This window comes from Cuculus canorus, chromosome 3 (genome assembly GCF_017976375.1).
Source record: "Cuculus canorus isolate bCucCan1 chromosome 3, bCucCan1.pri, whole genome shotgun sequence".
NCBI lineage: Eukaryota > Metazoa > Chordata > Aves > Cuculiformes > Cuculidae > Cuculus > Cuculus canorus.
The window spans coordinates 8,227,106-8,252,635 of record NC_071403.1 but is presented as its reverse complement, the minus strand read 5'-3'; the positions used below and the strand labels follow the sequence as shown (position 1 = coordinate 8,252,635).

Below are 25,530 nucleotides of genomic sequence, written 5' to 3'. Positions count from 1 at the left end.
TGAACAGATAATGCATATTTTCTAAACGCAAACAGAAGTGCCCGCCAGAATGAAAATTTCTGGCATAAACTTTAACACTGCATTATCAAATCAATAATCGTTTAGGCAATTTATATGATCGGAGTAACGCACAGTTCTGCAAAATAAAAACCTACCAAAATATTCTACCTTTGAAATGAAAATACAATCGCAAATTTCCTCGACTATAAAATATTAAATGCTTTACATTTGAACTTGGATGCTTAAAATACGACAAAAATACCCACTGTAGTAATTGACTAGGTTAAAAGAAAGTAGTTAAAATGTAATAATTTAATTAAATTATTAATTCATTGAATAATATTGAAGAATTTTAATCCTATTCTGCCCATTCCAGATAGAATGAAAGATACTTAAAAAGACAGTGAAAGTTTTACTTAAATGACATGAAAAAATAAGAGACTAAAGAGTTTTAACCTTTACAGATTCTTTTATACAAATACAAATGCATACAAGGAGTTGTCCACAGAAGGTTTAGGGGTAATCAACAGGTTACACCATTTTCGACAGTTTATGATGTGGATGGCCACTTGGACCAGGAAACAGAATGACCTTTTATATCTGCCAAAAGTGCTGCACTGCTGTTTATGTTTTTGTCTTTTCCTCTTGTAACACCTTCTGACCTCCCAACAGGCTTATAAACAACTTCTGTGTAATCTGTAACCGATCTCACTTTACTAATTTGTCTCCCATCATAATCCCAAACTGAAGAATTGCATACGAGAGCTGAGAGGAAAACAATTATTTCATTCCATTAATATTTTCAAGCTTTCAAGCTTTCCTGTTCTGCGCCGGGACAAAAGCTAAGTCCTTTTGAAAACACTGAGGAAAAACAGCTGAAGACTGCTGACACAAGGAAAAACGGCAGAGGCAAAGGCATGGAAAGTCAATAGCTTCATGTTTTAAGCAGTTACCTGCAGCAATTAACCTTCTGGTCTTAACCGGGCAGAACAGTTGAGTCTGGATGACTCTAGTATATTAGCTCGACTATTACAAACGTCTTACCCAAAATCTTAAAAGAGTGGCTGAAGCAGCGGCTAAGCTCTTCCCCATCTCCAATCCCAGAACCGACACATATGCCAAGGCCTTCTTAACCAAAGCTTTCTTGCAGAAAGTGATTTGGGGAAGTCTGAATTTACAAACAATAACGGTTTTGCAGAACTTCCTTAAAAACTGATCATGTAGACAACTAGCTAGTAATTGCGTGAGGATCCCACGCCACGGACCTTAAGTCTAAAATACACATACACAAACTGTTTCCAACACCAAGCATTAAAAAAGAGCATATATGTAGTTTTTCTGAGATGGTAGGAGGTCAGGATGAGGTTTTTTGGTTTTTTTTTTTGTGAAATTTAGAAATCTCATCATCTGTCTTTTTCACTGGTAACTGGTATTAGGTTAAATTACATTATAAACCACATATGTATGTATTTTTTCCAGAGCAAGAAACTAAGACCACAATTCTTAGCTAGTCACATCTCTATGAGCTAGAGAGAAAAGATCAGAAAATTATTGAGCATCGTGATTCTAAAGTGTTTAGACAACAGCTAAAAGTGATTCTGCACAGATATGGCAACCATGCTTACTTTGGTATAAAAACTGTAGTGGATCTTCATCCTGATAACTCAGGCAGACCTTTAACTATTCAGAAAGTAGGTTTGAAAACATTTATACACCAAATATGCTAAAATACAAGGAAAAAAGAGAAAAATCATTTGTCCTGAAAGACAGCTTCCTAGACAGTGAAGACACCAAACTGCCTTCTCACAGCTTACATATTTATAACCTTTGGAAAAGGGACTACTTCTTGTTCCATGTACCTCATAACATTTTCAAAAATACAGTGTTGATCTTTAGCTGAAGATGAAAAATATCTGACCTTAGCTCTCACAGCGCTACAACTGCTGGAACTGTAAGTACTGAAGCAGTTCACAAGAAAAATCAAATATCCCCTTGCCAATTTGTTGTAATTTGAGAGGTTAATCTCTTTATTCTTTTTGGCATCTGTTTGAAGACTCCTGCTGCCTCCCTAATCTTGGTATCTATTTTTACTAGTTTTATGAAACGTTACATTTCTTCCTTTTGAATTTAAAACCTAGGCTAGTCTGAAAGGTCAGAAGAGCAATATTAGACTGGGCCAGTGGCCCATATAAATTAACACTCAGTATCCGTAACTAGTTAAAAACTCCATGTTTCAGAGAAAGAAATGGTTCTATTCTCAGTCTGGCTGCTTATACTTCAGTGGGGTGAAACTTCAGAGTCAACAACTTTTTCTGCAATGAATGGTAGTTGACCACTGTTGAATCAGCATTATAGCTCATTGAGATGCTTAATAAAAGTATCTGCACCTGTTTTAGCCTATTCCTAGTACCCCTCTTCATAGCCTCCTGTGAAAATTAATTTTTGCACATGCATTACACATCATGAGTTAGCTTTCTAAAACAGATTAATCATCTTTTATAATGGCTCATCTTCAGCTCTTAATTCATGAAAATAAGGAAAATATTTTTACTAAATTTCATTTATATACTATTAACATATCTTTACCAGACATTAAATACAGAGGTTAGTAAAACCAAACAAAATCAGCCTTCAAGGTGCAAGGAATTGCATCCAGTCATACAAATTAATGTTGATGCTTTCAATTAAGTTCCATTTACATGACATACTTTTAATTAGTATCCCCGAATCCAACTCTTTCTCTTCTTTCTCCTATCTTTCCTAGAAATCTCCAGTTGAATGTCTCATAATTTTACGATGTTAAAGAAAACCTCTAGATACAACCTTAAAATGCAGTATATGATTCGGATTTCCAATGTGTTACAGCCTATTGAAACATTTAACATGTTTAATATTTGAAGCTCTAAGAGCTTGCTTTCCCTTCAAAAGTCTTTGCCTTTGGACAGTATATATGTCACTGCTTGCATTGTAAATATGCTGCTTAATTTATATAAATATGTGCATCAGTACCATATGTAGGATACAGATACACAGAAATACACGCACACCCTAAAGGAGCCAACTATACTGAAAACTTAGTAAGGAGCACACCTCACGTCCTAAAATGACACAAAACACTGCCACAAGCCAGAAGGAAACACCGAAGTATGTGAAGTCATACTTTTTCAATTAATTTTGAGGATGACTAATGGTTTAAACAACCAAATTCATAACGAAATGCTCAGGCCCAGGTGTTTCATTTTGGTTTTGTTTTAATTAATTAATTCTAGTGGGAGGTGTCCCTGCCCATGGCAGAGGGGTTGGAATTAGATGAACTTTAAGGTTCCTTCCAACTCAAACCATTCTATGATTCTATGATTCTAATTAATCTGATGGTTTAAAGAATATATTTAACATTGTGGAAAAAAAAGAAAAAAGAATGTATTCAATAATGAGAAACTTCCATTACATTAAAACATTAATACAATATGAATGCTGAAAATATTATGAATTGGTTCATAAAACTGAAATTTCACAGATTCACAGAAAAAAATGAGATCAGAATGGACTTTGTTGAGTCAAATATTCTGATCAAAAAGCTATGAGGTCAGACCGGGTTGCTCAGGACTTTTTCCAGTTAGGTCTTGGTCAGGTCCAAAGGTGGTGATTATACAACCTGTTCCACTGCTTGTCTGTCCTCGGTGAGAAAAAATTCCCCGATGTGCAGTCAGAACCTCTCATTTCAATTTACATCCACTGCCTCTCATTCTCTGTTATACTAATCTGTACTTTTGAAAAATGGATAATAATAAATGAATAATACTCTGCTTAGTTAGACTTCAAATGATATTTGGAAATGAAGCCTAGGCTTATACATTATTATACTTGGAAACTTTATTAGCATTTACGTAAGAAATTGGCTGACAGAATTTTGAACTCACCTTAAGAAAAAAACCAGAACCTAAATTAATTTTATTCTTCCTTTAACACCAGCTGTCAGCTATTTTGAAAGTGTCATTTGTATTCTGTATGTTGTAATATATACTGAGGAATCACATTTATTTGTGGACAACCACAACTGATCTGTATGAGAGCTAAGATAACCAGTACACATTTTGCACTTGTACACTTTTAAATGTGCCACTGTATAGAATTATGCAAAGCACACGCTTTGTATATTTATTTTCCCAAGACTGCATGCACTTATCGCTGTTACATGCTTACTCTCATAGGCCTACTGTGACATGGAAACTGGTGGAGGAGGCTGGACCGTTATTCAGAGACGTGAAGATGGCAGCGTGGACTTTCACCGGACATGGAAAGAGTACAAGATGGTAAACAATATTTTCTGAAGCCTTAATATTAATTATTATTATCTGAAATCTGATATACTAAAGTTATATTAATAGCATCCTTAGAATGTAAGCAGGCTTTAAAAGTTGTCTTTGTCCTTAGATGTTCATTTAGGAAATCTCAGAGTAGTATAAGTTGTTTGCCTAAGCAGTGTGATGTTTGTTTATAAAGAGAAACCTCACTTTTCTTTAATCGACTCTTCTGTGATATGTTGACATTTGTCGAGTTATTTATATTTGTGTTTCTCGTGGCAACAGGAGAAACCGCTCCAAATCTACTAAGTAATATTGATTCACTATTTCAGATTCCCGAGTTTGTCTTTGCTGAAATTAACTTTCTGAAATATTACAGATCTGTAACCCTCACAGACACAGTACAATTCTTATTTGACAGATTGAAAGCTATTAAACTTAAAAACTGATAAAGTAGTCATTTAAAACTCAAAGGAAAAACAAAGCAAAGCTATTCAAATATACTACTTGAATTACAGGGATTTGGTGATCCTGCTGGGGAGTACTGGCTGGGAAATGAGTTTGTTTCTCAACTGACTAATCAGAAGCGATACGTTCTTAAAATACAACTGAAAGACTGGGAAGGAAATGAGGCATATTCATTATACGACCAATTTTCTCTAGCAAATGAAGAATTAAAATACAGGTAAGCAGAAAAATCGGATCTGAATGAAAAAAAAAAATCTGATAATTGTTCTAAACTCTGTAGATGCATGGCCGTATTTAATAGAAAGTATGATGTTTGAGTTCACTCAGAAAATAATGTTTGCTCCATTTTTCACCTATTAAAACAGCTTTAATAATATTATTTTTTCCAAAGAAGAGAATTTCACTAGTGCATACTGGGTGAGTGTAACACATAAGATGCACAAAGACAAAGAGAGGTTATGGTATAGGGCACGCTGACCAATGTAGTGAAAGGCAGTGCACAATATTCAGGGCGATAGGAACCTGCCTGTAGTTGCTATCAAATCCTGATTCCAGGCAATAAATACATTTCTGTAAGGTGGGTGACTAAGATGAACAGTACTGCAAGTAGCTAGCAGCAGCTGTTTTGTCACCATGAACTACAAATTGACATAATGGACCTTCCATGACCCACTGGTTTGGATTCCCAAGGAATAACACTCCTACCTGTGAAAATGAACCTAGTGAGGAACTTTGTATAAAGGCGTGTAGTGATAGAATGAGGTGGAATGGCTATAAATTGGAGAGGGAAGATTTAGATTAGACGTTAGGAAGAAATTCTTCACAATGAGTGTGGGAAGGCACTGGCACAGGTTGCCCAGGGAAGTTGTGGCTGCCCCATCCCTGGAGGTGTTCAAGGCCAGGTTGCATGGGGCCTTGGGCAGCCTGAGCCAGTGGGATGTCCCTGCACAAGGCAGGGGGGTTGGAACTGGATGGGCTTTAAGGTCTCTTCCAACTCAAACCATTCCATGATTCTAATAACAAATGTCCAGTGTCAGCCCCTACATACTTAAACATCAGATTTTTATGGACCTATTACATATGCTTCCATCATTCTGGAAAACATAAAGCTTCACAATTTCTTCCTACATGTTTTTTTAAAATAGGAAATAGCATATGATTTAAATAAATACTCTCTATATAAATAAAGATTATCATAGTAGTATATATTTGGAAATAGTATCAGCCACAGCTGAACTACATGGGCAGTTCATACTTCGTTCTCCAGGCTCTCTGTAAATGCAGTAGATATTGTTTCATTGGTTACAGAAGAAACTAGAGACTCTACAGTATAACAGATGCTTTCCTGCTACATGGTCCAAAAATCATTTCTTTATAAGAATCTTAGAGATTAATGGAACTTTAGCTGGACGGAAAATTTAGATCAATTTCTCCAAGATTTCTAGCAATTGTTCATTGTAAATAAAGTCAATCTGACACTTGAGAGAACCGATGCTGTTACTTTAACTTAAGTCTTCTATGCAAAGCAATCCAAAACTATCAGCATCTTCCTCCCCCAAGACGTTAGTTCTTAATGCCTTAGTATTAATACAGTTGTCTGAACTCCAAAGCAAATATTTATTCATCTGGAAACAGGCAGAATCTACAGCACAGATTTTTTTAAAGTAATGCTTTAAAATACCTATAAAGGCAAAAAATGGGTCATTCTTTTCAAAATGGGTCATTACCCTTGTTCATTTACAATGTTAAAAAATAATTACTGAAAACTAAGATGGTTGTCTGTAAATAGGGACTTGATTTTAAAATGCAACCAGACATGGAATGCATCGTAGAATGCAGTGGTTTAAAGAATATATTTAACATTGGGGAAAAAAAGAAAAAAAAAAAAGAATGTATTCAATTATGAGCAACTACCATTACATTAAAACATTAATACATTATGAATGCTGGAAAGATTATGAATTGGTTCATAAAACTGAAATTTCACAGATTCACAAAAAAAAAATGAGATCAGAAAGCTTGTCTTGCCAGGAAACTGAAGCAAACTTAAATACTGGTGATGATTTAGCACTAATAAATCTACAAAGGATGTTAAAAGCAAGAGTAACTAGGAAAGTGGAAAGGGAAATATTGAAAAACTCCTAAAATACCAGTTACTAGTTGGTAATTAGTAGTCTAGGTAATGCTATTATCTCTCATAGATGCAAAGTTGTAATGCCACGTTGCCGTGTTGTGCTAAGAGCAAAACAGGAATCAAAAAAGTTTTGATTTGAATGTCTGAACTTCATTAAAAAATAAATCCACACAATGTACTTATGGTATTAAGATATACATAATCTTTATGAAAAACTCCAGGCGTTATTGTCTACCGATTCTCATTTTCTTCTAATATATCATGAACAGTCATCTCTACAAATGTGGAGGCTGTTCATTAGAATATTGTGCTGACCATTTCTGCTCATATGAAAACATCATGCTGGAAAACAACTTACGATGGTACATTGGCCAGAAGAGAACTCAGCTATTTGAACAGGATATTTATTGCAAACTATTCCATCATTATTTTGCACATCAACTACCACTAACTTCCACGTAATAATTGTTTTTCCATTCCTCACTTCTACAGGATCTACCTTAAAGGACTTACTGGGACAGCGGGCAAAATAAGTAGTATAAGCCAACCAGGAAATGATTTTAGCACAAAGGATGCAGACAATGACAAATGTATTTGCAAATGTTCACAAATGCTAACAGGAGGTAGGGATGTTTTTTTGTTTCTCAGTCTTCCTATTTTTATTGGCATTGAAACTGTCTATGAGATAAATAGTGATAATTTTGACTTCGTACATTTTGGCTGTTGAAGAAGCCCAAAACTCACGGACAGAAAAACTAGTAAGGGGACTCCAAATGAAACATTTTGTCATTTGACAAAGCTAATAAGAAAAAGAGAAGTTAAAACTAGAGGTAAAAATGTCTCTAAAGTTGTGGGACAAGAAAGTTTGTAATTGTAGAAATAAACAGAAAGGCTTTGTCAATTTGACTTCTCTTTCTGTTGCCTCTTAAGCAATGGTTTGTTTCCCTGTAGCACAAGTGGCAAGACAAAAACCAGATTCAGTTTATCCAAAAGGATAATTGGATTACTGCCCAGCAAAACAGAACACATAAATTTATCACCACAATAACAGAAGTATAAAAATATTATCCTATTAATAAAAATAAATTTTCCTTATGACCCACTAACAGGTGAGGACCATAAGGATAGAAAATTAGTTTGGGCCCCTATTTTCTCCTGTTCCTTCTTACCAAGTTTCAGCACAGAGGCTTTGAACTGATCTGCACAGAGAGCTGGAACAGATAACAGAATTAATCCTCTAAAGAAAGGAGTTCAAATCTGTGAAGAACAGGAATTTATGGATGAGCAGATAAACCCCAAAATGACTCAGTGTCACTATAGTTCGAGTTCTGCCCTCAGACAGTCAACAGTGTTTGATATTGATAGTAAATTAAGCTTGATAGACCACCTTCCCCTCTCAATTTTAAATTACAGTGTATTACATATGCTTCAAGAACATGTAGTTAATACATAAAAACATTTATTTTCTGCGTTTGAGGCAAGTATTTTATACTGACATTTTCAGATCCTAAGAATGAAAAACTGCATTTACATTTCTTTCTCATTTCAGGACAACAAATTGTCCTTATGTACTATTTTGAAAATCATCTTTGCTTATGTTTTTCTTTGTTTTCTATCATGTAGGATGGTGGTTTGATGCATGCGGTCCTTCTAACCTCAACGGAATGTATTATCCATTACGACAGAACAACAACAAGTTCAACGGTATCAAGTGGTACTACTGGAAAGGTTCAGGATATTCTCTCAAAGCCACGACTATGATGATTCGACCAGCAGATTTCTAAATGCTTTCCCATTATGTGAATTATGTATTGTATAGCCTTCAAAGACTTCATTTGCTGAGCATATAAACACAGATCTGCAACTTGTCTCATCTTCAAGCCCAGAAAACATGTGCTAGTGTTCTGAAGGGATCACTTCAGTACAACTTCTGAATTGCAATAGCTTTGATCAACTAAACAATTAAATATTATTGAACCAGACGCAAAGTCTAAAGCATCAACATGATATAACAGTGATTTGGCCAAAAACTGAACAAAAAGACCATCCAAGAAACTGTCAGACCACTTAAGGACTCCGTTTTACCGATCATTTACGTTACGTGTGTGTTAGTAAATAACTGGAACTGTGAAAAATACGTAAAATAGTTTTAGAAATATGCCTTTTGCCTCATCACTGAACTTTAAACATTACTCTAATATAAAACACTTACTAGATCTAGAACTATTTATCTCTGTGTCATGTTTGTCTTTTATGTATATAAAAAAAACCAACTGTCCTGTAATTAGCTCAATACTGTAGTTAAAGAATACATTCTTTCCCCTCATAGTCTCCAAAACAAATTCTTATGCTTATTCAGGGATTTTTTCCAATAGCCTGTATTACCTTATTTAACAGAGAACAAATAGCATTTAAATACATTGCATCTATACTTGGGAAATGCCATGTAAAAAAGTCACCATTTCTTTCAGTTTGTACTTAGTACAGTCACTATCTATAAATTACAAAAAAATCCCTGCAAATTACAATATAGTACGCGTTTCTTTATATTTTTATGAAGGTTGCACTTTTTCCTTTCCTTGTCATTTACTTGTAAAATAACTGATCAGTATTTTATGAACTGAGACAACGGCATTAACACCAGATGTCCGATTGTCTATGACAGTAAGTTATCACCTGGTGCTGTACTACATCTGTATGTTTTGTAAAAATAACCTAACTGAAAAACGTATGCATGTTCTTTGATACAATTAAATTTATGCTCATGTGTTAAGATACAGATTACTACATTTCAAAAACAGGAAAAAAAAAACCTGAAAGTTATCTAAGGTCATACTGTTGGGGTTTTTTTCAGTAAGGTTAGGACTTCTCCCTAGAAATTCTCCGTAGGTAAGCCTTCAGAGTATGACACAATGTGAATAAATTACTGTACTGGGTGATTTTTGCTTTTTTAAATGTTTGTATTATTACTGTATATTTCAGAATTGCATAATGTACACTGCAGTTCGGATTGAGGAGATATTTCTCCATAAATCACACAAAAGCATTCTGTGCAGATTTTTCCCTGAATTAACTTTAGGTTTTAACTCACTTGCTTAGGCTTTGCCTTAAAGTAATAATTCTGTAAATTTTTAATTTGAACAGATGACTGAATTAGTTACAAGACAAGAACATATGTCATATCAAAACAAAACCCCAGATACACCATTGCTGGAGGCTTACTTAACAAAAGGTAACATATCTTAAAAACAGAAAGTGATTTTGAGAAAGATGGAAGAAAACTTTCCATTTCGTACTGACAGCCATGAAAAGCTGCCAACAGAGTACCCCACCACTCACACCACCTCCTTCCTTCACTGAAAATGTGCCAGCATTACTAAAGATAGCAGAAATAAAAACTGCTTCTAATAATACTCCATGATCTGATTTTAAATAAACCTAATAAATGCAAATTAGTAGTCAGCATCTGAAGAGTTGCATAAAATAATCTGAATGTACTTAATGTTACTGCTTAAGTACTTTAGTGTTTCTTCTAACAAAGAAGAAACTTCTTCTTGTCCAAACTAAAAAATAACCCAAAATTTCACAAAATTGCTTGCATGAAATCCTAAGAAATGTTTTAAAGAGCAAGTCTAGCAGAGGGAAGGTCTAGCAAAGGGCCACCAATCCAGCAAAGGAGTTAGACATATCAAGAAGCACACGACATACCAAGAGAGCTGAAAGCTCTGGCCTTTTTCATCCTGGAGAAGAGAAGATGAAGGGGAGACCTTACTGCTGTCTACAACTACCTTATTAAGGACACAAAGAAGACAGTGCCGGCTGCACCACAACGGGACAAGAGGCAGCAAAGGAATTAGGGTATTTCCACTTAAACAGTTGGATTTTCTTTCAAATTTATTTGTTTATTATCATGAGAGTGGACTGGACAAGTCCCTCAGAGGAGGGCATTGAACAATACCGCTTTCAAAGGTCCTATCTAACCTAAAATATTTTATGATTCTGTGAAATTGAATGGAAATGCTGAGTTTCGATTACTGTATCTCCCGCTTCACTGCATTACATCAGACAACTAAAGAAAATAGTCTCAGCATTTGAGACAGCAAGCATATCCATCCCAATAATCTGAAAAAAGAAAGCTTCTTAAAGACCATGATGGGATCTGGCACAGTATGAATGCTCAATCTTGCAAAGGGAAACAGTGCTAACTTCTGGTTGACGTTAACCTTTATTATTTTAGTAAGAAAACACTATATGACAAGAATAATTAAATATTGTGTGGCTATTTTTGATTTGCTGGGGAAAATATAAAGCAAAGGGCTTTTTGATGACTATTCTGGGTAAGTGATTGAAGATATTGTCATAGACATTGAACAGATCAATTGCTTAACAAGACTTCTTCATTTTTTGGAAAATAGAGTAATTTATCAACATGAATGTAAAATTTTAGAGTAAATGTGTTTTAAAATGGCTTTTTATCGACATGAGATTGCATGGCTAAAACTGCAAACACCAATGTGAACTGAGAGAAGGACATTTCCAAAGGAAAACAACAAAATAGGAAAAAGAAGGCTGCAACCACTGCTTTGGACTGGGTACAAACAATTTAAACACAACAGCAAGATAACTTATTATTTTAATTCCTTTCTGTAGTCAATAAACCATATATAAAACTTGAATATCCTTACATTTTCTCTAAATACCTCTTAGGAAGCAGAAAGGCAATAAAAGGAAAAGAAATGTAAACTCCATTCATGCTCAAACAATCATCATATTTTTAAACTTAAGATATCTATTACACTAAGAAACCAGAAAGACTGCAGAAGGGAATGATTGGTAAGGTGACGGTAATATCATCTTGGACAACGACTTTGTTCCTTTGCAAATAGACCACACTGCAAACAGAAGTGACGCAGGCTCTCAGCACAACCATAACCCTCCTCAATTTTCTTCTCACCATCTCTCAAGCTCTCTTCTGCTTTAGGAATAAAAACCATAAGCAGAATCTAAAATACAACATCAGCACTTCCAAAGAATGTTATGTAAGTTGTCACTGATAACGTAACTTGGTTCTTAAAAAAGGTAGCCTGAGAAGAAACAGAATAGTGAAATCAGCTTAATCTGAAGAAGGGTGTTCTTTTTTTCATACAAATACAGAAAAAGGGGGGAAAAAAGAATGCGCCTCTCCAGTTTATATACAAGCACAGACAGAAATAAAATATGCCACAAATAAAGTAAAGGATATTTATACTTAAATAAGAAGCTAGTTTGTTCAGATCTTAATTGCTGACTCATTTATTTTATTTTTATTTTTTGGTAGGCCTTGTTCTTTAGAATGCCAAGCATTTTCCAGATAATCAAAAGAAAGTTCACAAGCTTAAAAGGCCATTAAACTTACCGGAGCTGCAGGGAAGCTGGATGAAAGTTCATATGGTTCCTCTGAGATCCAATGACCCAATTCCAAAGACCACAGAACCTAAAATAAATTAAGTGATGAACAGAACTCTTACTATTTCTAGAACAGCAAACCCTTTGAATGTGTGATTAGATGTAATAGTGCAGTTACAATAGTTGGTTTGATATTTTGTTTACCGAAATCAAATGATTCTCTAAAAGATCAAGCAATCAGAAACGTACAAACCATTAAAATACCAAAGTCATATTTCTATGTGTAAATGCATTAAATTTCAATACCTTGTGAGGATATTAGAAAAGGCAGCTTTTTGCATCAAGAAACATAAAAATAGAATACAGATTTGAAGACAGAAGTCATACTGTATCAATTCTGTTCTCTTGGTTCAGTTCATCATTGAATTCCATAAGGTTCCTGTTGGCCTATTTCTCCGGCCTTTCAAGGTCCCTTTGAAAGGGAAAAACCCATGTGGTGTATCAAACACTCCTCAGTGCTGCAACATCCGCAGACTTGCTGAGCGAGCATTATTCCCCATCATTCACATCATAAATGAAGGTGTTGAACAATATTGGACCAGAATCAACCCCTACTACTGACTGGAATTATGAAACTATTGCAAATAATCCATATGATGTATGAATCAGACTGCACAGAAGAAAAGCTGCATTTAATTCTCTTTATCTTCCTTTCACAACTGTACCCTCTAGAGTACAAAAAAAGGTTGGTAACAGTGCAGAATACTGACTGCCTGGAAAACACATGATCATTTTTTTTCGACTGAGCTCAAACTGTATGGTCCTTGGAGATTTACAGTTGTGACACTTCGGACGACTTTCAGACTTCTGTTCCCATCAGGGCTATCACAAAACAGTTAACAGAAAAGAAACTACTTGAAATGGTTATACTTTCAGTTTCTGAAATATTCTATTTTTTACATTTTTTGAGAGTAAAATTTTCCCAAAACTATTCTATCCAGCATTTTTTCCAGGGTTTATTTTCTAAGCCATTCTTCAAAACAATTTGTCATTATTAGTTGCAGCTGGTAGACTGTAATATTAAAAACTTCATAAAGACTATTCAGAGACTATCCCTCTAGTGGTAAAAGCTTTGTCTTCATGTGAAAAAGACTGGAGTTCCCACCATGGCTCTGCCCTTGAGTTGTACAGAGGGCATTTTCCTACTAATTTCTACATAGTCTAAAATCTGAAGCACATTCTGATGGAAGAGGAGTTTATTTTCCTCGTTGGCTTTATCAGTGTAAGCTGAGCCATAAAGGTTCTCACATAGGTAAAAGACAGGTACGTTCTTTGCCAAGTTTGTCCACCGTTGCTCAACAACTTTGAAACATTCTTCCTGTAGTGACCATTTGGCAAGCCTTAAACAAGAGTCAAAAACCCATTGTTACCCACTAGTGAGAGACAGCACGATTCATACATGCAACCTTAAAAACCACAGCAAGTCCCAACAGCCTGTTCCTCCTCCAGCAACAGGTAGCATTAAGTGAACAAGAAGCATACATATACCCCCAAAATGGGATGAATAGAATAAACAGAATTTATTAGAAAGTAAATCTCTTTGTTTAGGATAATTCTACTCCTGGTGGTCACATTTTCCCTAAATAGTTCTCTAGCCATTTAAAACAGATGATGTCTGTTTCTTGTTGTCAGCGCAGCCATGAACTGTTAAACTATTGTCATTATTCACCTTAGAATAAGCTGAATTTCATCAGTGCGTGAAATAATTGTGACTCAAGCATGGGAATGAACTGAAATACTGAAATATTCTGGTTTTTTTTTTTTTTTATTCTTTTGGAAGAAGATGCTGTACAAATCCATATATTATTAGTTTTAATTTAAATGATGAAACTTCACCTCATAAAAGCTTAGATAAAAATTGGCATAATAGATAAAGCATCATTATGTGATCCTTTACAATAGTACACCTTGCTAACTAAACAAGATTATAAGATGAACATACTGATTATATACCAGTAATATAAATCTTATAAGATGGCCTAATTGTGCGGAGGAAAACAAATTCCTCTAAAGGGCTCTTTTGTGCAAAATCTGGTGGTATAAGAAGGAATTGAATTTAGGAAGTGACCTTTATATCAAAATCAAGCTCTACAATCTTTAGTCCAAAGTAGCTTATGCTTGATAACTTTCAACTTAACCAGCAACCTCTTATATAAAACTGCCGCAAAAGCTTATGCTTTGCAGGACATGGCAAGTAGAGTTTCGCTTATGAGGGGAGGAGAGGTGTATTCTTCTGCAGGCTATTGGAAAGGAACATTGATTTTTTTGTTGATGATGAAAAGCAGCACATCTTCAAACTTATTGTTGAACTTAATTACAAAAATCCAAAGAATACTATGTTTACTTTTAGAAAATGCACAACTAAGTATTTAAAAATGCAACAGCTGTACAGAAAGAGAAAATAATTTCTATAGTCATTGTATCATACTAAACCTAAAAATAAGAGTTACCTACATTAATAAATCAATTACCGTTAAAAAAATATTCAAAATGCAATAATGCGTTGTTGGTTTTAGCCAAGAAAAGTATAGCAACTTCTATAAAACCTACAGTTAAGACTGAAAATTAGGATTTTAAGTCACAAATTTTAAGGTAGCGTCTGTGTATATTTTTTACAATTACTTTTATAGTTTACAGTAAGAATATTGAAATCTGTGAACTTTAAACTTATACTTGTATATATTTATTGCAAATAAAAGAAACTTGTCAATCCAAACCATTTCTCTTTTAATCACAATATAAGTCAACTTTAACTGAATCAAGAAAATTGTAACTTCTAATACAGTTTTTAGAGACACGCTGCATAAGAATAATTTCTTCGTAAATAATCTTGAGCAGGAACAGATGTACCATACTTTATAATGTGTATATCATGTTCTTATAGTACCAAAATGATGTTTGTACCAAGAGTAACTGGCAAACAACTGAAATAGATGAAAACAAACCCAAAAGATTAGTTATGATTAAGTAATCCCATTTTATTTTCCAGGCCAGTTCTACAGTAACTATCTCTATCAATCCTTGCAGTATTTACACAGTTTTGTTTAGAAATGAATTCTGTTTATCTTAACAAAAGATGGATTAATGCCTGTCCATCACGGCTCTGGAATTGACTACAAAGGCATCATATCTACTTTTCTAGATAAAAAGAAAAATAGATACAGAGTTCATGAACAGGTCCTGCAGTAAATAATTAGGTCACCACTCACTGAAACGTTCAGTTTTCATGAACACAAAGCCAAGAGTTCTCCATTCTAAGTCATTGAAGAACAGCTTCTGACTCTGGCAGAGAAATTTTTAACCAGTATATTTTCATAGCAACACTAAAAAAAGTTTGAAGTTCATGTTGGACAAAAACTAGTTATGATTTGCAATATTATTCTTGAATAAACTACTTTTTCTTGTTAAGTCAAGATATTCAACAGTATGCGGAAGGTAGAAAAGGACTAAGAAAAGCTGAAACACTTCACAGTATTTATATTGCGAAGAAAGAGCTATCTACAAGTTGTCAAATGTGTAGTTACAAAAGAATATTTAACTTAAAGCAGTACAGATCAAGCATGAATGCTGGATATAGGAATATCAGAAGTTAAGACAATACAGCTGATAACACTGACACGTTACGTGTGTATTGGATGCTGTAGAGTGGTCATGGAGAACATAGGAAAGGAGGAAATAGCAAGGGAAGAGGGCAGTGGGTAAAGTATGTTTTTTCCTGTAGACATTATTCAGTCTTAAAATAATGTTTTCCTTTTGGACTCTACAGTAGTGTTGATCAATCTTCTGTTATTTTGTTCTTATGTATGGACTGTTTTATCCCAGTCTGCAGGAGGCAGCCTGAATGGCACGGAGCTCCAACAAGCATCCTGCAGTTTATACAGCTATAAGGTTAGCTTTGGTGTAAAGTTTTCCTTTCGTATCCATAGCAGCTATGATCTTTTACTCACACTGTATAGGAAAACCTATGTCAAACAACACTCTTAAGAGTCTGAAAACACAGTTTGACTAATCATTATTTAAGGCTTCTTACTCACCCAGCTAGCGCCTGAATGATTGTAAGGTATTTTTACTTGAATAACTCACCTTGACATACATGTAAAGAGAGTGCCAAGAAGATTAAATGTAAATTTGATATTTCTCCAACATCCGCCTTTAAAACAATAATTTTAAGTTCTTCTCAGAAGAAAAAAAAAATAGAAGCCTAAATTCCCTCCCCACATTACAAGTCAAAAGGCAGTACAAAATAATAGTCCAGCTATTTAATAAGTTGAAAAACAATTATCAAAAGACACTGCTCAAAGTTAGTATCTTGTATAAAAAGTACTAATGATTTACCCAAACACATTGATTGATTATTTTAAGTATGCAAATGGAAGTATCATACCACTGAAAGTACTTATGGTAGTAAAGAAAGGCACTCAAAGGATTCAGTACTGAAGCATTAATAAAATGAAAAAATTGTTTTGCTTAAATGAAATTCTACTGACTAATTTTCTAAAGAATTCCTGGTGATATTTAAGTAAAGCTTCAGCTTTCTCTTTTCTGGTTAAAGTGTTCAATTAACTAATTTAGGAAAAAAGATGGCAAAACTATGCCAGTGACCCTATTAGAAATAAGACAAGAATGCTCTTCTATCATAAGACGCATATATTTCATTAGATTAAGAAACTGTTTTTTCAAAAAGTTCAAAGCAATATTTTCTTTCAGTGAAATAAATGACTTAATTACTGGGGGACTGACGGATTAGACATTTATGGACAAAGTTGTACCCAGCTTAAAGGAAAGATTTAAGCATGGTTCTAAGAAAACTAAGAAAAGCAATATTCTCAGACAAGCAGATACTATGGACTGAATAAACTTGTGATTTGGAGAACTGAATTCTGAAGTATTTCTCAAGTTCCTACTCACATGGCTCTACCAGTAATGTCAGAACTTTGTCTATATAGCAGTTCAATAAAATGAGTACAGACAATTTCAGCATTTGGTTCAGTAATATTTAGAGGAACAAACTAATCCTTGGAACAGTTCCAGTTAACTTATTTGTATTATACAAAGGATAACGATGATCCTTTGAGGAGGCTAAAAGGTAACCCGTAAGACAGCAGGAGAAATTTGGCATTGCTACTGGTAGATACTCTTCTAATGAAGAGTATGAGTTGATGTTTTCACTGTGGACTGATTCATAAAAGTGCGGTGCGTAAAATGAGCAATGGAGTACCAGGACAGCAATTTCCAGAATGCTGATTATCCAAATATGGCCTTATGTATATAAAGATAGGAAACTATTTAACTCAACTTTTTTAGTAGTTATCTACATCTTTAGTTATCCTAGTAGTTATTTAACTCTTTTTTTCTCAAGGCACTACACAGCTTTCAGATTTGGCTCCTCTGTTGTGAGAAAGTAACTTATGTCAAGTATGCCGTTACTGTTTAAAATCTCATGCAAAGCCAAGTTTGGTACCTGTGGATACCGTCTTAACCAAACCCTCTGCTCAAGTATGCTCCTCTTAATGCAGCCAAGAATGCTATTGGTATTTTTTTTTTCATGAGAAGAGCACATTATTGGGTCATAAAGATGAACAAAGATGCAAAGTCCTTTATTCCAAGGGAAGTTAATCACCAAGAACTTCCCCAAACCCCAAAGTATACCATAACAATAGCTTCAGATAAATACATGCATATCATGTAGGACAAGCTTCACGCTGGTAAGTCCCAGATATCTTAAAAACAAAAAGTCAACAGTAGTTTACTTTGTTTTCAGCCCAACAACTAAATTCTGAAGTATTTATAAGAAAAAGGAAATGAAAAAATTTAAAATAATTCTACAACCCTTTTCCGTATAAGATGAAAAGCAATTTCCACATATATTCCAAAAGCTATGTTTTATAACTCTGGAAACATGAGGAAAACTGAAAAAATGTCATCTGCAATGTCAGATTGAGTGGTTAATGTCTATCATCATAGTGAGTAATTCAGGTGGTTTAACCCTGGGCTGACAAATAAGCTCCCCACTTGGCCACTGCTTGCCACTGAATGGGCAAAAGCAAGAAAAAAAACACCTTGTGGGTTAAGATAAGACAGTTAAAGGGGAAAAAAGTTAAAAAAAACCCCCAAAGTATATAAACGTAATGATTCCCACAAGAAGATCAATGCCCAGCTAGTCTATGAGCAATGGCTGCTTTGGAAAAACTCCTACCCAATTTTATATCTGAGTTTGATGTCATGTGGTGTGGAAAAATCTTTTTGATCAGTTGGGGTCAGCCCTCCCTTGCAACTTCTTGTGCACACCCTAGCCTACTTGCTGGGAGGGCAACATGAGAAACAGAACACCTTAACACTGTTTAAGCACTGTCCAGAAATAGCTTAAAACATCAGTGTGTTATCAACACTGTTTTGGTCACCAGTATAAACCACAGCACCATGTAGACTGCAATGAAGAAAATTAACTTCATACCAGCCAGACCCACTACAGCAAGTCATGATTATCTTGTCTTTACAGTAACAGTCTGGTAACTTTATGTGGTAGTCTACGAGAAATTTTGAGGATATACAGTGATTATTTGACCTGAATACCTGGGAGCCATTTCTGTAAATTACAAAATCTCCAAACTACTCATCTACAAATAGCTTTCCTTAATCTCTTTCCTATTTTGCAGTTTTTCCACTATGCAGCAAAATATCTAATAATTCCCCTTCATTTTTACCAATGCTTAACGCAACACATGTTTCAGAATACAACAAATATATTAAATCAGTATATAAAAAATTTGAACTGAATAATGTGACTTGGCTAATATTGAGTGGAAATCATTTGTTTAGCCTTTAATCTGTCAAAAAATAATGCGAGTTTCTTATCCACTAAATGAAACTTCAGGCATTAAGTTTACATGAAATACTGATTAGTAAGTCTAATTGAACTAACTTTAGGTAAGCCTGAATATCTGAACATCGCACCATTGTACTTAGCATGGACACAAACATGGTTATACGGTTGATATTTCAGCTATACAAAATAAGTTGAATTTATTCTGTAGTAAAATTAAAAAATATACCTTACCCATTCATAAGAAAGAATCCAACACCCACGAGCGATTCCCAGCAAAACGCTCAAGGTACGACGAGGGCTCCCTGTAACTACATGGCTTGTTGTTTCACATACATCATCTGAGAACAAAAAGTCTCCAAGTTTATTCACCACCTGAATTACAACATCTTGCATCCTAAAAAGAAGAAAAAGAAAAAACACCACGAATGTTAAATGGAGATTCAGAATTATAAAAGCATATGCATACAACACAAACAAACTCACCTCATTTCTTTCCTCACTAATCATTTCTTATCATTTTTCTCACTGAGCCTCTACTGATTTGGTAGCCTTAAATTCATTAGCCTTCCCACAAAGTCCAAACAGACCCTTTCCTGCCCTCACACGATCATATCTACTTGCACATCAAAGCTCTCCTACCCCCCACACGTATCTTGTCTTCTAAAGAGGAGCTTTCGAGTCAGGGATTATCTAACATATTGTTTGTGTACAGTGCCTAGTACAAAAGAAACTCAGTCTTGGTTGCTTTTGTAGTACTATCAAAAAAGTATTACCAGCTACTGTAAACATTTAGACACAGCACTCTTAAGAGGTTTTCATGACAAGCACCAGATCTTCAGCATCTGAATAGAATGCTGTGTCTAAATTTAAAGAGAAGCCCAAAACTTCTGCCTTGCTACGTACTCATGTGAGCCAAAGTTTCAATTAAAAATTAACTTATCCTTAAATAGAATTATAATTAAATATATAAAATTAAATATAAAATCCAGAATGGCACCTATAACTGGAATTCTAATTTGAGTTATCTACATAGCTATGCTGAAGCACACAAATATATCATCCTGAAAACAGTGAGATCTTGCTGTCACAAGAGAAAAGCAGTTGCGTAAGAACAATTTACTGTTCTTATTAATGATTATGTTTATAAATCATTATTATAAATGACCATTAAAAATCTGTAAATGACAGCTCAGTTCCAGTATGCTCTCGGCTCCCTGGTGAATTGGAAACACCCATGACACACTACATAAGATAAACCAATGAAGCACAATCTTGAATACAGTCACATCTATCACAATAGTGATCCTCTCAGATAATATATTTAAATTAATCACTGATACACTGTGACTGAACCCAGAACATCTCCAGAAACATCTGGGGTTACTTCATTCTCACTACATTTCACTCCAAAGAAAGTAACTAACTAAAAACTCCCTTAATACCCCTGCTCAAACAATCAGTACTTACAAGAACTCTAACAAAACTAGCCAGGAAGACCAACAACATCCCGGCTTCTACCAAAAATGGTGTGGCCAATAGTAGGGAAGTGATCGTGCCCCCATAGTTGACACTGGTAAGGTGCAACCTCGAATACTGTGTTCAGTTTTGGGCCCCTCACTACAAGAAGGACATTGAGCTGCTGGAGCGTGTCCAGAGGAGGGCAGCGAAGCTGGGAAAGGGTCTGGAGAGCAAGACTTATGAGGAATGGCTAGAGAAACTGGGATTGTTTAGTCTGCAGAAGAGGAGGCTGAGAGAGGAGATCTTGTCGCTCCTTACAGCTACCTCAAAGGAGATTATAGGGAAGCGGTTGCTGGTCTCTTCTCCCAAGTAACAATTGATAGGATGAGATGAAATGGCCCCAAGTTGCATTAAGGGAGGTTTAGATTGAATATTAGAAAAAAATTCTTTACAGAAAAAGTGGTCAAAAATTGGAACAAGCTGCCCAGGAAAGTGGTGAAGTCACCACCCCGGAGGTGTTAAAAAAGCACATAGATGTGGCACTTTGAGACATGGTTGAGTAGGCGCGGTGGTGTTAAGCTGACAAGTGGACTTCATGATTTTAGAGGTCTTTGCTAACCTTAATGAATAGAATATTTATTACTCCCTTCTGATTTTATGAGTTTTAACTTGATGTAGCCTGCAACTGAATGTTTTTGCAACATCACAACCCACACGGGATGGCCCTGCCAAGACCGCATGTTCAGAGGGTGTGTTTCCCTGCTCTACCTGAACCTTCTCTTAGTCCCCTCTTGTGTTTTCACAAACTCCCTTATTATGAGAGGAAGAAGTCCTGTTGTACAAGAATGGAATCTAAAATACCTTATAATTTACAGTGAAAACTCACCAGCTTATAATTCAGCCTGCTGCAAAAATGATGGATGCAAATTTACAGCGAAATTTCACTAAATCTGTGATGGAGAAAAAATGTAGCTGCTGGCTGCAAATCAGCAAGCAGCATTTAGTATGATCTCAAAACCTGATGCCATGAACCCACTAAACTAATGATCGTTAAATATAAATTCTAATGAACTAATTTTGAGGCTGTAGCTCCTGGGTAGCAGAATCCGCTTGTGGCCACTGGGTTGTACTTTGGAGAGCCATTTTCTGTTTTTTTGTTCTTTCAGAAGTAGTCCCTTTCCCTTCACCCATTTACAGGTTGATGAATGCCTACAACTATAGACAGCCAAAAGCATAATCTTCACAAAGATCTGAAGGAAGGCAATTGTTATCAACAGCCATTTTTATGTAATGAAATATTTATCGGCGTGTGGTAAAATTCAACATACAAGCAAAATAAAAGAAATAATACATTAATGACCTCTTTCCACAAAAGGACTTTTTCCCCAGCTCTGCCAGGATTTGTTCTCTTTTTAGGCAGATCACAGCCTCTGTTTTCCACTAATTGTATCTGCACTGTAGCTATTATCTTTACCTCTACCATAGTGATCCTGTATTGCATAACTTGCAAAGTACATCTTACAGTCTTGGTGTTAGTAGTATCCAGTCTTATTTATACAAGGAAAGTATTAATTCCATTTTATGTTTCTGACATATATTATTATACTTGTTGATAGCTATTAACGACCATTTACAAAGAATGTCTAAAAGAACAGCCACTAAGTGCTGTTTCTGAGTACATATCTATGTAACTGTCAAGATATAACTACTTCAAATCTGAAATAGATTTGCGGTGGTAGAAGCATCTTGAGTTTTGAAAAAGAATTCAAAAAGCTGTAAGCAAGTGTAGTATAAAATATGGAATTGTGTTTTTGTTGGATGTTCTTTATGCTGTAAGACTTTTAAGAGAATGATAAGAGCATGCCAAAAAATTATTAACTTTCCTCCAAAATATGCAGTGGCAGCTGCTTCTAATGTTTTGTAACTAAGTGGCTAAAAAGCCTACAACGAATATTTCTTCAGCAATTATTTATATGAAAGAAAACATTATGAACTGATGTTTCAGATTATGATTTTAAAATAGAATTAAATTGTAATTAAAATGAATGTGGAGAAGCTAAGTCTCAGGATGAAAGCCTGAGCCATTTACTGAGTAAAATTCCTTTTTATACTTCCTTCAGAAAAATTCAAAACTTCCTTAAGATTTTGGTTTCGTTGCTCTGAAGACCTGCTAAGCTCACCTATGGAACAACTACTTCAGTCTGCACCTTTGCAACACAAACATACGCGCACACACGCTATAGACAGCAATGACATATACATATATGTATGTGTTTCTAGCTAGAATACAAAACGAAACAAAATATTTTGAGATATGGCTTAAAGATAGATGTCATTTTGTACAAGCATAAAAAGATTATCAACATTGCAGTTTAAATGGATATGCTGACTGAAGATGCAAAATGTTTAATACTTACTCAGAAGACATACTCGTCATAACTAGTGTCCTTGTTGTCTAGAGAAGTGAGAGAGAGACAAGAAAACATCAAAAATACGAAAAGTGTTCTCTTTTGAAAGAAACACCTTAAATTAGAAACCGTTCCATTAAAAGGACTACACTACTTCATAATTACAGTACCATCTGGGAAATAGGCTGTACTAATTAACACTTACACTAGACACATTAAACTTGAAGGGCAAGGAAAGAAGGAAACCCCTTCACCACATCTGGTATCGAGCATTCAATATAGCAGACGACAGGAATATAAGTTTTCATTCGTGAAAACAAAAAGCAAAGGATTCCCTGTCTGTGATGCCATAGAGAAGGGGATAATATTTGTCTTCTATCTTTTCCTCGTTATCAGATGGCAAGGAAAAGGCAGGTTACCTTCATCAAAGAAAACTTGTAATTTAAAATTATTCCAGTTTCTTCCAAAAGAAAGGCAGAAACTGGCTGAGATGGTGTAGAAACAAGAGTATATTTATTGTAAAGTATAATATTAATAATTCTGGTTTTATTTTGATAGCATAGCACTTTTTTGTCACCAATTCATTATCTATATGCAAGACAATAGCAATGCAACAATAGGTATAACTATATCCATCATAACATTGAGATAATTTGTATTACTTAATATTTAATACTATCTCAAAATTCAAGTAAATACTTTCAAAAGACATCTAATAAGACATTGAGTAAGGTTTCTCATGGCAGAAGGACTGCATTGTTAGGCACAGGTTAGGTCAGATGATTTAAATCGGACATGAGACCACATCATACAACAGTGAGTGAAATACCTCATACAGTTTTAATGCATGTTGTTGGATTTGCATAAACTCCTGAACATTAAAGGATCCTGGGATGTGACAGCCTGGAAAGGCATAAAACATGGCTTAAAAGCAAGATTTTACTCTCTAGCCAATCATTCTGGGCTGAAAACCTCATTTATGTCAAACACGTAGGCTTCAGCATGGTCACGATGTTCTCCTCCAGTACAGGAAATCAACTCGCTGCCAACAGAATGAAGCTCTTTTGGCTAAAAGTCTGGAATTAATGGTGCAATTAATCCACACAAAAGAATTGCACTAGGTTCTTGGGGCCTTTGTATAGTAATAGCTCCAAAGCCAGATCCTGATGCGCCTTTTCAGAATGTGCAGAAAAATATCCTTCCTCACATTTTTTATAAATGAAATGTCATGGAAGTATTACTAATCAGACCATGACTTTTGCCAAACGTGAGTTAAAATAAAGCATTACTATAAACCAAGGCCAGAACAGCTTGAGATCCTGCAGCTGCTTCAGAGCAGAAACGTTTGTTAACAGTTCCATAATACCTTATCTATTTGGAACCGAAAATACTGGATCCCCAGAAAGTGGGAAACCTGCAGCCTGTCCTGACATTACCCTGTGAAGTCAGCTTTGGAATTGGAGCCGTTATGCTACAACACATAGCATGCAAGATGGTTCAGTGAGTGTCCTGGGCAAATGTTCTGCCGCTGTGCTTCAAAGCGATTGAAAGACACAAAAAAAGCAGAAAGATGCATACAAAAGGCAGAAATTTGAACAAATTTAATTTCTTCCAAACTATTATTTCATTTTCACTCAGAGCTGCATATCTTTTGCAAGTTAGAGGTCATTTGCTAAGCACACAATATTTTGTTTTATGGCTTCAGTAAGACAAGCAGTCCTCTTCAATTGCAGTTACCAAGCAGAAAAACTAGCCAAACTATGTTTTAATTTTCAGTTGTACATTTTTCAAGTTAATTGCTTCCCCCTCCCTTGTTATGCTATTTTTCTTCTATGTTCTTTGTGTCTGTTTTATTTTACATGTTCCTTTTATTGCAAAAATTTTTTTGAGTTAGCATTTTCTTTTCTGACGAGCAAAAAAGACATCTGGTGAGCATCATTATGAGTTCTAACGCACATTTGTAACAGGATTGTTATTAATAAAACACTGAAAAAGGTGGTATTAAGTTAACTGATTCTTTTATTTGTCATTAATCTCTGGATCTCAAAGAGTTGCGTATCTGTACTCTAATTCAGAACACCCTTTCTGAATTATTTTTAGGTCTGGAATACAGGCTGTGTTATAAATGACATGTTTCATCTTTTCTTTATATATTTCTTAGGAACACATTTGCATTAAGTATTTCTTTAGAGTCTGCCAACAACAAGATTTTTCCAAGTCATCTGAAATTTAAAACACGCATTTCAGTAGCTCAAAGGAAACAGTATTTGTAAATCTTCCCAATATTTAAAAGACAACATGAGGCTTCCTGTATGTTAACTGACCAACACTACAAAAGAGGTATCCAACCTCAATATGCATCCTTTCTTTCTTCTAAGTTTAAGCAAGTGTTTCTTGGAGCTGAAGGAAAATAAAAGTTCCGTTTTGTACAACCTGTTTTCCAAGAAAGTGAACTCAAATTTTGTTTCCTTAAGAATGTCATGAGTT

The 25,530-nt window shown here is 35.0% G+C and overlaps 2 protein-coding genes across 5 annotated transcripts in view; one reads left to right on the top strand and one right to left on the bottom strand.

The window, feature by feature from the left end:
• Positions 1-9,087, top strand: part of ANGPT2 (angiopoietin 2) — a 43,471-nt gene extending 34,384 nt beyond the window's left edge. For all 4 annotated transcript variants that reach the window (XM_009567794.2, XM_054062533.1, XM_009567795.2 and 1 more), the window contains 4 exons: positions 4,212-4,313; positions 4,823-4,989; positions 7,399-7,529; positions 8,530-9,087. In XM_009567794.2, the coding sequence (XP_009566089.2) occupies positions 4,212-4,313; positions 4,823-4,989; positions 7,399-7,529; positions 8,530-8,690 (561 nt within the window). In that variant the 3' untranslated portion in view covers positions 8,691-9,087. The remainder of the gene's footprint in view (positions 1-4,211; positions 4,314-4,822; positions 4,990-7,398; positions 7,530-8,529) is intronic.
• The window catches only part of MCPH1 (microcephalin 1), a 126,299-nt gene that overhangs the window by 69,994 nt on the left and 30,775 nt on the right, over positions 1-25,530 (bottom strand). The window contains exons 10-12 of the mRNA XM_054062532.1: positions 23,053-23,090; positions 19,409-19,571; positions 12,302-12,379 (exon numbers count right to left, since the gene is read on the bottom strand). Coding sequence (XP_053918507.1) covers positions 12,302-12,379; positions 19,409-19,571; positions 23,053-23,090 — 279 coding nt within the window. The remainder of the gene's footprint in view (positions 1-12,301; positions 12,380-19,408; positions 19,572-23,052; positions 23,091-25,530) is intronic.